General features: G+C 48.0%; 1 protein-coding gene across 1 annotated transcript in view; it reads right to left on the bottom strand.

Moving 5' to 3' along the window:
* Nucleotides 1-1005: 1005 nt before the first annotated feature.
* The window catches only part of HSPBAP1 (HSPB1 associated protein 1), a 142204-nt gene continuing 128292 nt past the window's right edge, over nucleotides 1006-14917 (bottom strand). Inside the window, exons 7-8 of the mRNA XM_089655606.1 lie at nucleotides 6871-6981; nucleotides 1006-1578 (exon numbers count right to left, since the gene is read on the bottom strand). Of these exons, the coding sequence (XP_089511732.1) occupies nucleotides 1210-1578; nucleotides 6871-6981 (480 nt within the window). The 3' untranslated portion in view covers nucleotides 1006-1209. The remainder of the gene's footprint in view (nucleotides 1579-6870; nucleotides 6982-14917) is intronic.

Below are 14917 nucleotides of genomic sequence, written 5' to 3'. Positions count from 1 at the left end.
TGCACTAATAACAGGGGCTGGGAAGGGGTTAACATCTAGGGGCAATCAAGGGGTTAATTGTGTGCCTAACAATGTGCAATGTGTGTCGATTTTCTTTCTACAGTTTGATGTGTTTCTTTTTCCTGCTTTGCAGGGAAAAGAAACAAAGCGATCGTTCCCTCTGTATAGAGAGCCCTGTGCTGTATGTCAACACAGGGCTCTAGGCGGTGATTAGACACAACCAATCAGCAGGTCCCAGACACGAATCACCGGCCAGGATCTGCTGACAATCTCCCGCTGCGTCAAATTACATGGGAGTAGGCAGGCGGAGGCGCGCACGCATGCCTGAAACCTGGAGACAGGTGAGTCACCATGCCTGTAGGAGGCGCCCTTCCACAGTACAGGTGTCCCTTGATTTTGGAATTTAATGCGTTCTCCGGGACGTTTCGTATTGCGAAAAATTTGTAAACCGAAACGCCGTTTACCATAGGAATGCATTGAAAACCAATTAATCCGTTCCGGAGGTCAGAAAAATGTAAAAAAAAAAGTCGCTGTCACTATAGGTCGGTGTCGGTTTTTAAATGTAATTACCAGCTTTTTTTTTTTTTCTTCACTATAGCTCAGAGAATCAGCTGTCACATTTCCCCTACAGCTAAAAGAAACAAAGTTTCCTTTTAGTTTGTTTCCCGAAATAAAAGAAACAAAAGTTTCCTTTAGCTCCGGGGAAAGTGACAGCTAATTCCGTGAGCTATAGTGAAGAAAAAAAAATCCGGCAATTGCATTTAAAAATCGGCACCGACATACACTTCGTATTGCGAAAAAAATTCGTAAAAAATCGTAAACCGAGGCGTTATTTTCAATGGATTGTCATTCGTAAACCGAAAATGACATTAACTGAGGCGTTCGTAAACCGAGGCGTTTGTAAACCGAGGTACGCCTGTATATGTAACGCCGCAGGTCGACAAGCAGTTAAATGACATTTTTCTGAACTGATATTTTATATGAAAAAAAAAATATGGCGCCAAATATTGTTACAAAATTTTGTTCCATAATTTTGCTCGTTCACACAACTTAATTATGAAGAGTGGCATAGAAAAAAAAACTGTCTGTGGCCGACGCCGGTCTGGTTTCTGATATCCGCGGCTTGCGGTGAACTCTTCAGATCCGATGGCGGTTTTATTTAGCGCTGTCTCATGAGCAGACATAAGTTTTAGCGAGTTGGTCATGTGACTACCTATATGGCCGGGATAACAGGAGCTGAGCCACCAAGCGGACAACTCGAGGGTTCACCAAACAGTCCAGCACCGCGTCGCTGGTAATTGTGTCCACGCCCTCCGCTCCAGGATTGGCCTCTTCTTTTCCCGGAGTCTCCGCCTTTCCCGCAATGTCCTCCTCACCTGACGCAGGTAACACGGGGAGGAGATACTGGCCAAAGCGGCTACTGATGACCTCTACAGACCGCTCCGCCCGTCTCTTTTTCAGCATCGGGGCGCCCTCATCATCGGTGCCTGTCTTCCCCGTCGCCCTCTTGCGCTCCAGGTAGGCGGTACACGCCCGGTTGAGGTACTCCAGGTTGGTTCCATGAGAGGTGGAGGTTCCCTGCAAGGAAGAGTCAGAGAAGGGTTAACTACTTCCCGTCCGGCCGTTTATATACAACGCAGTGCAGGGTCGGGTGGCCATTTATAAACGGCCTCCATGCCCCCTGCTTGTGCACGCTCCCAGGGAGCGCGCAGCACCGCGTCCGGCGCCTGCTGTGTCCGGAGGACACAGCGGAACATCGATCATCGGACGGGACCTCTGTGTGAGTGATCACATGCAGAGTAGTAAGCAAGATGTCACTTCTGACATCATTGCTTACTACGTGTGAAATCTGTGAATGATCACAGAGGTCACATGGTACAGGGACATTCACAACAGCCTTGTACCATGTGACAAGCTGTTACCAATCACATCTCACACAGTATTTCTCAATGGCTGCAAGAATGCAGCCAGAGAGAAGGAGAAATGATTGCTTTTACAGCCTTTATGGGTATAAAAGCAATCAGTGTAAAAAAAAAAAAAATCTTCATCCCACAAGTAGTACAGTGTCACCATGGTGACAATATACTGCTAGGGTGACGGTATGTAAAAAAAAAAAAAAAACCCATAAATAATAATATAAAAAAATAAAATAAAAATGTAAAAAAAATGTTTAAAAATTATAATTTTTGATTATAAACTAATTTGGGTTATTTTTTTTTTTTTTTTACAAAAAAGATAACAGAATAAATTTTGGCCAAGATTTATGATGAAATATTATTTATTTGCAACATTTTATAAGAAAAACACTTTTTTTCAAAATTTTTGGACTTTTTTATTTACATAGCAAAAAAAAAAATAACAATCCCAGCGGTGAATAAATACCACCAAAATAAAGCTTTATCTGTCTCAACAAAATGCTCAAAAATTCATACGGGTACAGTGTTGCATGACCGCGCAATTGTCATTCAATGTGTGATAGCGCTGAAAGCTGAAAATTGGCCTGGACTGGAAGGGGGGGAAAGTGTCCGGACTGGAAGGGGGGGAAAGTGTCCGGACTGGAAGGGAGGTGAAAGTGTCCGGACTGGAAGGGGGGTGAAAGTGTCTGGACAGGAAGGGGGTGAAAGTGTCCGGACTGGAAGGGAGGTGAAAGTATCTGGACAGGAAGGGGGTGAAAGCGTCCGGACTGGAAGGGAGGTGAAAGCGTCCGGACTGGAAGGGAGGTGAAAGCGTCCGGACTGGAAGGGGGGGAAAGTGTCCGGATAGGAAGGGGGTGAAAGTGTCCGGACTGGAAGGGGGTGAAAGTGTCCGGACTGGAAGGGGGTGAAAGTGTCCGGATTGGAAGGGGGTGAAAGTGTCCGGATTGGAAGGGGGTGAAAGTGTCCGGACTGGAAGGGGGGAAAGTGTCCGGACTGGAAGGGAGGTGAAAGTGTCCGGACTGGAAGGGGGGTGAAAGTGTCCGGACTGGAAGGGAGGTGAAAGTGTCCGGACTGGAAGGGGGGTGAAAGTGTCCGGATTGGAAGGGGGTGAAAGTGTCCGGACTGGAAGGGGGGAAAGTGTCCGGACTGGAAGGGAGGTGAAAGTGTCCGGACTGGAAGGGAGGTGAAAGTGTCCGGACTGGAAGGGAGGTGAAAGTGTCCGGACTGGAAGGGAGGTGAAAGTGTCCGGACTGGAAGGGGGGTGAAAGTGTCCGGATTGGAAGGGGGTGAAAGTGTCCGGACTGGAAGGGAGGTGAAAGTGTCCGGACTGGAAGGGGGGAAAGTGTCCGGACTGGAAGGGAGGTGAAAGTGTCCGGACTGGAAGGGGGGTGAAAGTGTCCGGACTGGAAGGGAGGTGAAAGTGTCCGGACTGGAAGGGAGGTGAAAGTGTCCGGACTGGAAGGGGGTGAAAGTGTCCGGACTGGAAGGGAGGTGAAAGTGTCCGGACTGGAAGGGAGGTGAAAGTGTCCGGACTGGAAGGGGGGGAAAGTGTCCGGACTGGAAGGGGGGGAAAGTGTCCGGACTGGAAGGGGGGGAAAGCGTCCGGACTGGAAGGGGGGGGGAAGTGTCCGGACTTGAAAGGGGGAAAGTGTCCGGACTGGAAGGGGGTGAAAGTGTCCGGACTGGAAGGGGGGGAAGTGTCCGGACTGGAAGGGGTGAAAGTGTCTGGACTGGAAGGGGGTGAAAGTGTCCGGACTGGAAGGGGTGAAAGTGTCCGGACTGGAAGGGGGGGAAAGTGTCCGGACTGGAAGGGGGGGGAAGTGTCCGGACTGGAAGGGGGGGAAGTGTCCGGACTGGAAGGGGGGGAAGTGTCCGGACTGGAAGGGGTGAAAGTGTCCGGACTGGAAGGGGTGAAAGTGTCTGGACTGGAAGGGGGGGAAAGCGTCCGGACTGGAAGGGAGGTGAAAGTGTCCGGACTGGAAGGGGGGAAAGTGTCCGGACTGGAAGGGGGGGAAAGCGTCCGGACTGGAAGGGGGGGAAAGTGTCCGGACTGGAAGGGGGGGAAAGTGTCCGGACTGGAAGGGGTGAAAGTGTCCGGACTGGAAGGGGTGAAAGTGTCCGGACTGGAAGGGGTGAAAGTGTCCGGACTGGAAGGGGGGGAAAGTGTCCGGACTGGAAGGGGTGAAAGTGTCCGGACTGGAAGGGGGGGGAAGTGTCCGGACTGGAAGTGGTTAATGGACGTCAGGCTGGGCCGGTATTATTCCACAAATCTTCCTCGGTTACACTGCTGTCAACTTTTCACATAATATTTCTATTCTCGCCGAGTTTCGCCGCGCGGCCGGATCAGCATATTTTCTCCTTCAGAAGGCCAATTACATTTCTCGTCTGCTCCGCGTCTAAAGCTCCGGGGTGATGGAAAGATTCCCAAATCGCCACGTCCGAAAAACTCTGCGTTTAGCGCTGATCAAATCGACGTGATTTCCCCTCCCGGCCGTTCATTTACTTAAAACGATGGAAACCGTGGCGGCGGGGCGCGTCGGCTGGCGAGATCTCGGGGTTTGAAAGGCATCGATTCGCTGGAGCCAGAACCATCAGGTGAACGCTCTTCGCCCTGTCGATACGCAGAATAAAGCCATAGATAATCCATCGCGCCTGGGAGAGCGGCTGGATGAGTTTTATCCGGCTCTACGGGGGGGGGGGGGGGAACCTCCAGCGCATGAAAAAGAAAATCGTAATTAGAAAAAGCGCTAAATTATACAGCCGCCGGCGTGAAGTCCACAGAGCGCGATCAATTCACAATTAATTGTGTGAAGGGAAAAGTCTAAGACTTCGGAGACATTATGTCTGCGGGTTCTGGGAAAGTATTAGGGGCCCAAAAATATTTTATTATTGGAGGGGAAGGGTTAGAACCTCTGTGAGGTCTTTATCGATACTGCGCTCTTATTGGTTAAATCAAGGCAGGGAAGGGTGTCAACAGTCCAATTGGTCAGGGACAACATTAACCCCTCCCCCTCCAGAGGATCCTGTAACCTACAATTGCGCATTCATGCAACGACGGGAGGCAGAGAGATAAAAAGTAACATTGTTTATAAACATCGATCAGACGGGAGATGGAGAGATACAAAGTAACATTGTTTATAAACATCGCTCAGACAGGACATGGAGAGATACAAAGTAACAATGTTTATAAACATCGATCAGACGGGAGGTGGAGAGATACAAAGTAACATTGTTTATAAACATCGATCAGACGGGGGATAGAGAGATACAAAGTAACATTGTTTATAAACATCACTCAGACGGGAGATGGAGAGATACAAAGTAACATTGTTTATAAACATCGATCAGATGGGAGAGGGAGAGATACAAAGCAACATTGTTTATAAACATCGATCAGACGGGAGATGGAGAGATACAAAGTAACATTGTTTATAAATATCGATCAGACGGGAGATGGAGAGATACAAAGTAACATTGTTTATAAACATCGATCAGACGGGAGATGGAGAGATACAAAGTAACATTGTTTATAAACATCGATCAGACGGGAGATAGAGAGATACAAAGTAACATTGTTTATAAACATCGATCAGACGGGAGATGGAGAGATACAAAGTAACATTGTTTATAAACATCGATCAGACGGGAGATAGAGAGACACAAAGTAACATTGTTTATAAACATCGATCAGACGGGAGATAGAGAGATACAAAGTAACATTGTTTATAAACATCGATCAGACGGGAGATGGAGAGATACAAAGTAACATTGTTTATAAACATCGATCAGACGGGAGATGGAGAGACACAAAGTAACATTGTTTATAAACATGGATCAGACGGGAGATAGAGAGATACAAAGTAACATTGTTTATAAACATCGATCAGACGGGAGATGGAGAGATACAAAGTAACATTGTTTATAAACATCGATCAGACGGGAGATGGAGAGATACAAAGTAACATTGTTTATAAACATCGATCAGACAGGATAGTTTTGTATCTATTCTGTTTCATTCATCTGCAGATCAAAGGATTAAGATTCCATCTGCAGATGATGTCATTTAACCCCTCCCCATTCCTGACCAGGCCATTTTTTTGCGTTTCGGCGCTGTGTTACTTTAACTGACAATTGCACGGTCATGCAACGCTGCACCCAAATGAAATTGAGCTTTCTTTTGGTGGTATTTGATCGCCTGTGTGGTTTTTATTCTTTGCGGAATGCATGCATGTCCAGTAAAAAAAAACAACTAATTTTGTCAGAAATATATAAAATATAATTTTTTTTATTGTTATTTTATTCATCAGAAATGTTACCTATAAATGTTTAATAGAAGGAGGTGAAGGACAGTCTAGTTGTAGAAAGGTTTCCCACATTGCTTTACTGCTAGGCTGTGAATGGCCTGCATTGTGACATGTATAGCAGGAAATCAGATTACACTGAAATGAGCTATAGGAAGGACACGCCCCTCTCCTTCTCTTCCAATGATTGATCAGCACTCATACGGAACATGATCTGGATTGGTAGGTAAAGCAGCAAAGGCGGAACGTCGCCCACCGGAACGAAGCCCAGAGTTAGAGAGGAATAAGATGCTGCTTCAGCCTGGCTCCTCCCAGGCCACGCCCCTCTGATGTGTTTCGCCCCACCCACAATCGTTTTCTTCACATTTCCCCTAAAAGCTGAACCCCAGGGGTGGCAACACTTTTTTGGAGCAATTATGCAAATTTAATGTCACGTCCCTGCTCAGACTTTACACAGCTAGTGAACATCAAAAGGACGCTGGGCCCCACCCTTAGCTCCACCCTCTGATAGGCTCCAGCCAACTACCACCAATGCATTCCTGCTGCAGGCCTGATTTCAACTTTCATCTAGTATGTGGAAACTCAAGACAGATCCTTACACCTGCTGAATTACCAATGTTAAGCTCCGCGATTTCTCAGCTCACCGCACTCACCTCAGTGGGGTTCAGCCAGATATCGGGGGGGACAGAAGAATCAGCAGATTTAAAGGCGCACACCACCATCCGTGTTATGGCTTCTTCTACACGAGCCTCATGGTCCGAATCCTCCATGGAGAAATACAAAGACATGAAATACACGGATACCACACCTTCCATCTGTTATTATACATTTATATAGCTCCGACATATACCACAGCGCTGTACAGAGATCATGTCCCCTCCCCCACAGTCACAGCAGTCTCTGTACCAGAGGAGCTTACACTCTAATGTCCCCTCCCCCACAGTCACAGCAGTCTCTGTACCAGAGGAGCTTACACTCTAATGTCCCCTCCCCCACAGTCACATCAGTCTCTGTACCAGAGGAGCTTACACTCTAATGTCCCCTCCCCCACAGTCACATCAGTCTCTGTACCAGAGGAGCTTACACTCTAATGTCCCCTCCCCCACAGTCCCTGTACCAGAGGAGCTTACACTCTAATGCCCCCTCCCCCACAGTCACATCAGTCTCTGTACCAGAGGAGCTTACACTCTAATGTCCCCTCCCCCACAGTCCCTGTACCAGAGGAGCTTACACTCTAATGCCCCCTCCCCCACAGTCACATCAATCTCTGTACCAGAGGAGCTTACACTCTAATGTCCCCTCCCCCACAGTCCCTGTACCAGAGGAGCTTACGCTCTAATGTCCCCTCCCCCACAGTCCCTGTACCAGAGGAGCTTACGCTCTAATGTCCCCTCCCCCACAGTCACATCAGTCTCTGTACCAGAAGAGCTTACACTCTAATGTCCCCTCCCCAACAGTCACAGTCACATCAGTCTCTGTACCAGAGGAGCTTACACTCTAATGTCCCCTCCCCCACAGTCCCTGTACCAGAGGAGCTTACGCTCTAATGTCCCCTCCCCCACAGTCACATCAGTCTCTGTACCAGAGGAGCTTACACTCGAATGTCCCCTCCCCCACAGTCACATCAGTCTCTGTACCAGAGGAGCTTACACTCTAATGTCCCCTCCCCCACAGTCACATCAGTCTCTGTACCAGAGGAGCTTACACTCCAATGTCCCCTCCCCCACAGTCACATCAGTCTCTGTACCAGAGAAGCTTACACTCTAATGTCCCCTCCCCCACAGTCACATCAGTCTCTGTACCAGAGAAGCTTACACTCTAATGTCCCCTCCTCCACAGTCCCATCAGTCTCTGTACCAGAGGAGCTTACACTCTAATGTCCCCTCCCCCACAGTCCCATCAGTCTCTGTACCAGAGGAGCTTACGCTCTAATGTCCCCTCCCCCACAGTCACACAGTATTATTATTATACATTTATATAGCCCTGACATATACCGCAGCGCTGTACAGAGATCACTGAGCCAGTCCCATCAAAATACTGATGAAATTCTAAATAAAGCCGTTCCGTTTTCATTACATTCCTTATTTTAGACGCAGTGAAGATATCACTGGATCTCTGTGCTTCTCTATGCAATGCAGGCAGATCATGGCAGGTGGGAGGGGTCTGTACATAATTTTCTAAAAGCATCTCAGCACCCTGCCTCAGTACTCCTCTCAAGAGCCCTCATTTGTGAGGCAAGCAGTGGGAGGAGTTATGCAAATATCAAAATACTTTGATGGGTGGGTGTCAGCCTGGAGGAGTGGGCGTTCCTAGGTGGGCTGTATTTGCATAGGTAACGCCCACATGTGATGCTGAGCCATCATGATTGAAAGAACTGAAACCTAATGAAAGGGGCCGGGCCAGGGACAGTCAGCTCTGACTTGCCGCAGCTTCAAATGCACATTGTGAGAAGCTCCCAGTGTGCAGTGACATCAGAGGAAGCCGTGTCAGTCCAGGGGAGGAGCCGGCACACCTGTGCAAGACTGGAGGGGAGGAGCCAGTACACCTGTGCAAGACTGAAGGGGAGGAGCTGGCACACCTGTGCAAGACTGGAGAGGAGGAGCCAGTACACCTGTGCAAGACTGGAGGGGAGGAGCCAGTACACCTGTGCAAGACTGGAGGGGAGGAGCCAGTACACCTGTGCAAGACTGGAGGGGAGGAGCCAGTACACCTGTGCAAGACTGAAGGGGAGGAGTCGGTACACCTGTGCAAGACTGAAGGGGAGGAGCCGGTACACCTGTGCAAGACTGAAGGGGAGGAGTCGGTACACCTGTGCAAGACTGAAGGGGAGGAGTCGGTACACCTGTGCAAGACTGAAGGGGAGGAGCCGGTACTCCTGTGCAAGACTGAAGGGGAGGAGCCGGTACTCCTGTGCAAGACTGAAAGGGAGGAGCAGATACACCTGTGCAAGACTGAAGGGGAGGAGCCGATACACCTGTGAAAGACTGAAGGGGAGGAGCCGATACACTTTTGCAAGACTGAAGGGGAGGAGCCGATACACCTGTGCAAGACTGGCAGGGAGGAGCCGATACACCTGTGCAAGACTGGAGGGGAGGAGCCGATACACCTGTGCAAGACTGAAGGGGAGGAGCCGATACACCTGTGCAAGACTGAAGGGAGGATGTAAATGACTTGGAGGGTTGGTGAAGGGCAGCAGGGGACAGACATTTATCAATGTACAGGATCAGATCCAGCATCTAAATCCCCCATGGGCTCGATCTGCATGGAGTCTGTCTATGTGTCTGGGGGGAACTCCGCCTGTAAGTATTTCTTTGACTTCATCTACCCCCATCCCCCATACACTGAAGGATGCGACATCTGCATGTGGTGTGTGTTCCCTGATTGATAGTGATTTCTCGATTCCCTCCATAGGAGAAGGCGGCTGATTGCACCGGCCAGGGTCAAGGCGAATGACAATCTTACATTGCAAACATTCGGTCCCTCCTCCCCCCCCCCCCCCCCATACGTGACATTTGTTGCAAATCCCCCCAACCCATCACTTCTCCTGTTCACCTTAGCTCAATGACAGGAGACAAGCAAAGGGTTAACCCTTCCTGTCCCGGGCGATCCGCCTCTGCGCTGACAAGCCTGGGATGCGCCCTGTCTGACCATGAAGGGGTTAATGGCAGAAGAGCGATCTTAGCGGCACGGCGGCCGGGGCTACGGAGAGGTCAGAGGAATCTAATCCCCTTTTTATTGTCAGGGAATTAAACCGGCAAACCATGTTCAGTGTGGATGAAACTAATAGGGAGAAACTCATTAAGGGGGTATTACATTTGCGTAAGTGTGCGCCGCCAGTGTGACTGCGGCCTCAGATACACGCCAAGGTCGGCGGAGGGAGCGGAGGAGACGTGTGCAGCTCCTACCGAGACGGCGAATTAAAGTGGACAATTACTGGATGCAGGAATATATACTCCGTATAAAATATATATATATACACACACTATATTACCCAAAGTATTGGCCCCGTCCTCCAAATCATGTGATTCAGGTGTCCCAATCCCCTCCAAATCATGTGATTCAGGTGTTCCAATCCCCTCCATATCATGTGATTCAGGTGTTTCAATCCCCTCCCAATCATGTGATTCAGGTGTTTCAATCCCCTCCCAATCATGTGATTCAGGTGTCCAATCCCCTCCAAATCATGTGATTCAGGTGTCCCAATCCCCTCCAATCATGTGATTCAGGTGTCCCAATCCCCTCCAATCATGTGATTCAGGTGTCCCAATCCCCTCCAATCATGTGATTCAGGTGTTCCAATCCCCTCCATATCATGTGATTCAGGTGTCCAATCCCCTCCATATCATGTGATTCAGGTGTTCCAATGCTCTCCATATCATGTGATTCAGGTGTTCCAATCCCCTCCATATCATGTGATTGAGGTGTTTCAATCCCCTCCATATCATGTGATTCAGGTGTCCAATCCCCTCCAAATCATGTGATTCAGGTGTCCCAATCCCCTCCAATCATGTGATTCAGGTGTTCCAATCCCCTCCAATCATGTGATTCAGGTGTTCCAATCCTCTCCATATCATGTGATTCAGGTGTTCCAATCCCCTCCGAAGTATGTGATTCAGGTGTTCCAATCCCCTCCATGGACACAGGTGTATACAATCAAGCCCCTAGGCATGCAGACGGCTTCTACAAACATTGCTGAAAGAATGGGTCGCTCTCAGGAGCTCAGTGACTCCAAGCGTGGTCCCGTGATAGGTGGCCACCTGGGCAATAAGTCCATCCGTGACATTTCCTGGCTACTAAATATTCCACGCTCAACTGTTAGTGGGATTATAACAAAGTGGAAGCCACTGGGAACAACAGCCACTCAGCCACCAAGTGGTAGGCCACGTCACATGACAGGGCGGGGTCAGCGCATGCTGAAGCGCACAGTGCGCAGAAGTCGCCAACTGTCTGCAGAGTCAATAGCTAAAGACCTCCAAACTTGGTGTGGCCTTCAGATGAGCCCAACAACAGTGCGTAGAGAGCTTCATGGAATGGGTTTCCATGGCCGAGCAGCTGCATCCAAGCCTTCCATCACCAAGTGCAATGCAATACGTCGGATGCCGTGGTGTAAAGCACGCCGCCACTGGACTCTAGAGCAGTGGAGACGTGTTCTCTGGAGTGACCAATCACACTTCTCTGTCTGGCAATCCGATGGACGTGTCTGGGTTTGGCGGTGGCCAGGAGAACGGTACTTGCCTGACTGCATTGTGCCAAGTGTAAAGTTTGGTGGAGGGGGGATTATGGTGTGGGGGTGTTTTTCAGGGGTTGGGCTTGGCCCCCTAGTTCCAGTGAAGTGAACTCTTAAGGCCACATTTTGGACAATTTCATGCTCCCAACTTTGTGGGAGGAGTTTGTGGATGGCCCCTTCCTGTTCCAACATGACTGCGCACCAGTGCACAAAGCAAGGTCCATAAAGACATGGGGGAGCCAGTTTGGGGTGGAGGAACTTGACTGTCCTGCACAGAGTCCTGACCTCAACCCCATAGAACACCTTTGGGATGAATTAGAGCGGAGACTGCGAGCCAGGCCTCCTCCCCCGACATCAGTGCCTGACCTGACAAATGTGCTTCTGGAAGAATGGTCCAGCCTTCCCATAGACACCCTCCTAAACCTTGTGGGGGGCCTTCCCAGAAGAGTTGAAGCTGTTATAGCCGCAAAGGGCGGGGCCAACTCAATATTGAACCCTACGGACTAAGACTGGGGGGGCCATTAAAGGTCATGTGTGTGGAAAGGGCGGGGCCAACTCAATATTGAACCCTACGGGCTAAGACTGGGGGGGCCATTAAAGGTCATGTGTGTGGAAAGGGCGGGGCCAACTCAATATTGAACCCTACGGGCTAAGACTGGGGGGGCCATTAAAGGTCATGTGTGTGGAAAGGGCGGGGCCAACTCAATATTGAACCCTACGGACTAAGACTGGGAGGCCATTAAAGGTCATGTGTGTGGAAAGGGCGGGGCCAACTCAATATTGAACCCTACGGAGTAAGACTGGGAGGCCATTAAAGGTCATGTTCTTGGGAAGGCCGGCGGCCCAATAATTTTGGCTATATATATATATATATACACACACATACACATACACTCACCGGTCACTTTATTAGGTCCACCTGTTCAATTGCTTGGTAACACAAATTGATAACCAGCCCATCACATGGCAGCAACTCAGTGCATTTAGCCATGTAGACATGGTGAAGATGGGGAAGGAAGGGGATTTAAGTGACTTTGAACGTGGCATGGTTGTTGGTGCCAGATGGGCTGGTCTGAGTATTTCCAACACTGCTGATCTACTGGCATTTTCCCGTACAGCCATCTCTAGGGTTTACAGAGAAAGGTCCAAAAAAGAGAAAATATCCCGTGAGTGGCAGTTGTGTGGAGGAAAATGCCTTGTTGAGGTCAGAGGTCACACGAGAATGGGCAGACTGGTACCAGAACATAGAAAGGCAACATTAACTCAATGTCAATACGGACCAAATCTCTGAGGAATGTTTCCAACATCTTGTTAAATCTCTGTGACGAAGGCAGTTCTGAAGGCAAAAGGGGGTCCAACCTGGTAGCAGCAAGGTGGACCTAATACAGTGACTGGTGCGTGTGTATATATACAGTTGTGTTGAAAATAATAGCCGTCAGACATCACTAACCGGATCAATCACTGTTTTTGGTGGAAATGATATTTCTACATGGCAAATAATTTCCTAGCAGGTGTAGTAGAGTCATAGAAATCCAACAGACCCGACAGTCATGACATGCATGCTGCTGATTCTGTGTCATTGAATCACTCATTGAGGGGCGTGTTCACAATAATAGCCGTGTGGAGTTCTATTAGTGAGGTCATTCATTCTTTATAAACAGGTGGCAATTATTGCCCTTATTTAAGGAAGGAAGGCAGCAAATGTTGGACATGCTGGTTACAGTGCATTTCTCTCTGAAATTCTGAGGAAAATGGGTCGTTCCAGACATTGTTCAGAAGAACAGCGTACCTTGATTAAAAAGTTGATTGGAGGGGAAAACATATAAAGAAGTGCAGAAAATGATCGGCTGCTCAGCTAAAATGATGGCAAATGCTTTAAAATGGCAACCAAAACCTGAAAGACGAGGAAGAAAGCGAAAAACTACCATTGGAATGGATAGAAGAATAGCCAAAATGGGGCGGACTCAGCCAACAATCAGCTCCAGGAAGATGAAAGAAGGTGTGACGTTCCCTGTGAGGACTCAGCCAACAATCAGCTCCAGGAAGATGAAAGAAGGTGTGACGTTCCCTGTGAGGACTGTTACAATTAGAAGACGCCGATGTGAAGCCAAGCTATCTGCAAGAAGTCCCCGCAAAGTCCCACTGTTGGGAAAAAGACGTGTGCTGAAGAGGTTACAATCTGCCAAAGAGCACATTGACCGGTCTAAAGAGAAATGGCGCAACATTTTGTGGACTGATGAAAGTAAGATTGTTCTTTTTGGGTCTAGTGGGCGGAGACAGTTTGTCAGACGACCCCAAACACTGAATTCAAGCCACAGGACACTGTGAAGACCGTGAAGCATGGTGGTGCAAGCATCATGATATGGGGATGTTTCTCATACTACGGTGTTGGGCCTATTTATCACATACCAGGGATCATGGATCAGTTTGAATCCATCAGAATACTTGAAGAGGTCATGCTGCCTTATGCTGAAGAGGAAATGCCCTTGAAATGGGTGTTCCAACAAGACAACGACCCCAAACACACCAGTAAACGTACAACATCTTGGTTCCAGACCAACAAGATGGACGTTATGGAGTGGCCAGCCCAATCCCCGGATCTTCATCCAATAGAAAACTTGTGGGGTGACATCAAAAATGCCGTTTCTGAGGCCAAACCAAGAAATAGAGAAGAACTGTGGAATGTGGTCCAATCATCCTGGGCTGGAATACCTGATCACAGGGGCCAGAAGTTGGGGGACTCCATGCAACACAGATGTACAGCAGTTCTCAGAAACAGTGCGACTACAACCAAATATTCATGAAGTCATTCAAAGGAAAGCAAAATCTTCAAACATTTCTCAGTTTATATAGTGAATGTTTGAGTTTGTAAAGAAGAATACAAACACGGCCATTTTTTTTTGAACCGTCTAATATTCACTTTTCTTCCATTTTTTTTTAGAGGAACAACACAAATTTGATGTAATTTTCTTCATGTTGTGATTTGGAATAGAATGTGTCGTGTTCCCAATGCATTTGTGTGGATGGAAATAAAAGGATTAGAAGGATTTTCAGCTTTAGTCACTTTTTTCAACACACTGCTGTTATTTTGAACACAACTGTATATATATATATACTGTATATATACACACACACACACATATATATATATATACACACAGACACACACACACATATATATATATATATATATATATACACACACACATACACACACATATATATATATATATACATACACATACACACATATATACACAGCAGGTAAAAAGTATTGAACACGTCACGATTTTTCTCAGTAAACATATCTCTAAAGGTGCTATTGCCATGACATTTTCCCCACATGCCGGTAACAACCCATACAATCCATACATACAAAGAAACCAAAATGAATAAGTTCAGAAATTAAGTTACGTGAAATAAAATGGAATGATACAGGGAAAAAGTATTGAACACGCTAACCGAAATGTATT

This window comes from Staurois parvus, unplaced genomic scaffold, assembly GCF_062004578.1.
Source record: "Staurois parvus isolate SC_StPar_1 unplaced genomic scaffold, SC_StPar_1.0 ptg000855l, whole genome shotgun sequence".
Taxonomy (NCBI): Eukaryota; Metazoa; Chordata; class Amphibia; order Anura; family Ranidae; genus Staurois; species Staurois parvus.
This window is presented reverse-complemented; position numbering and strand designations above follow the sequence as displayed.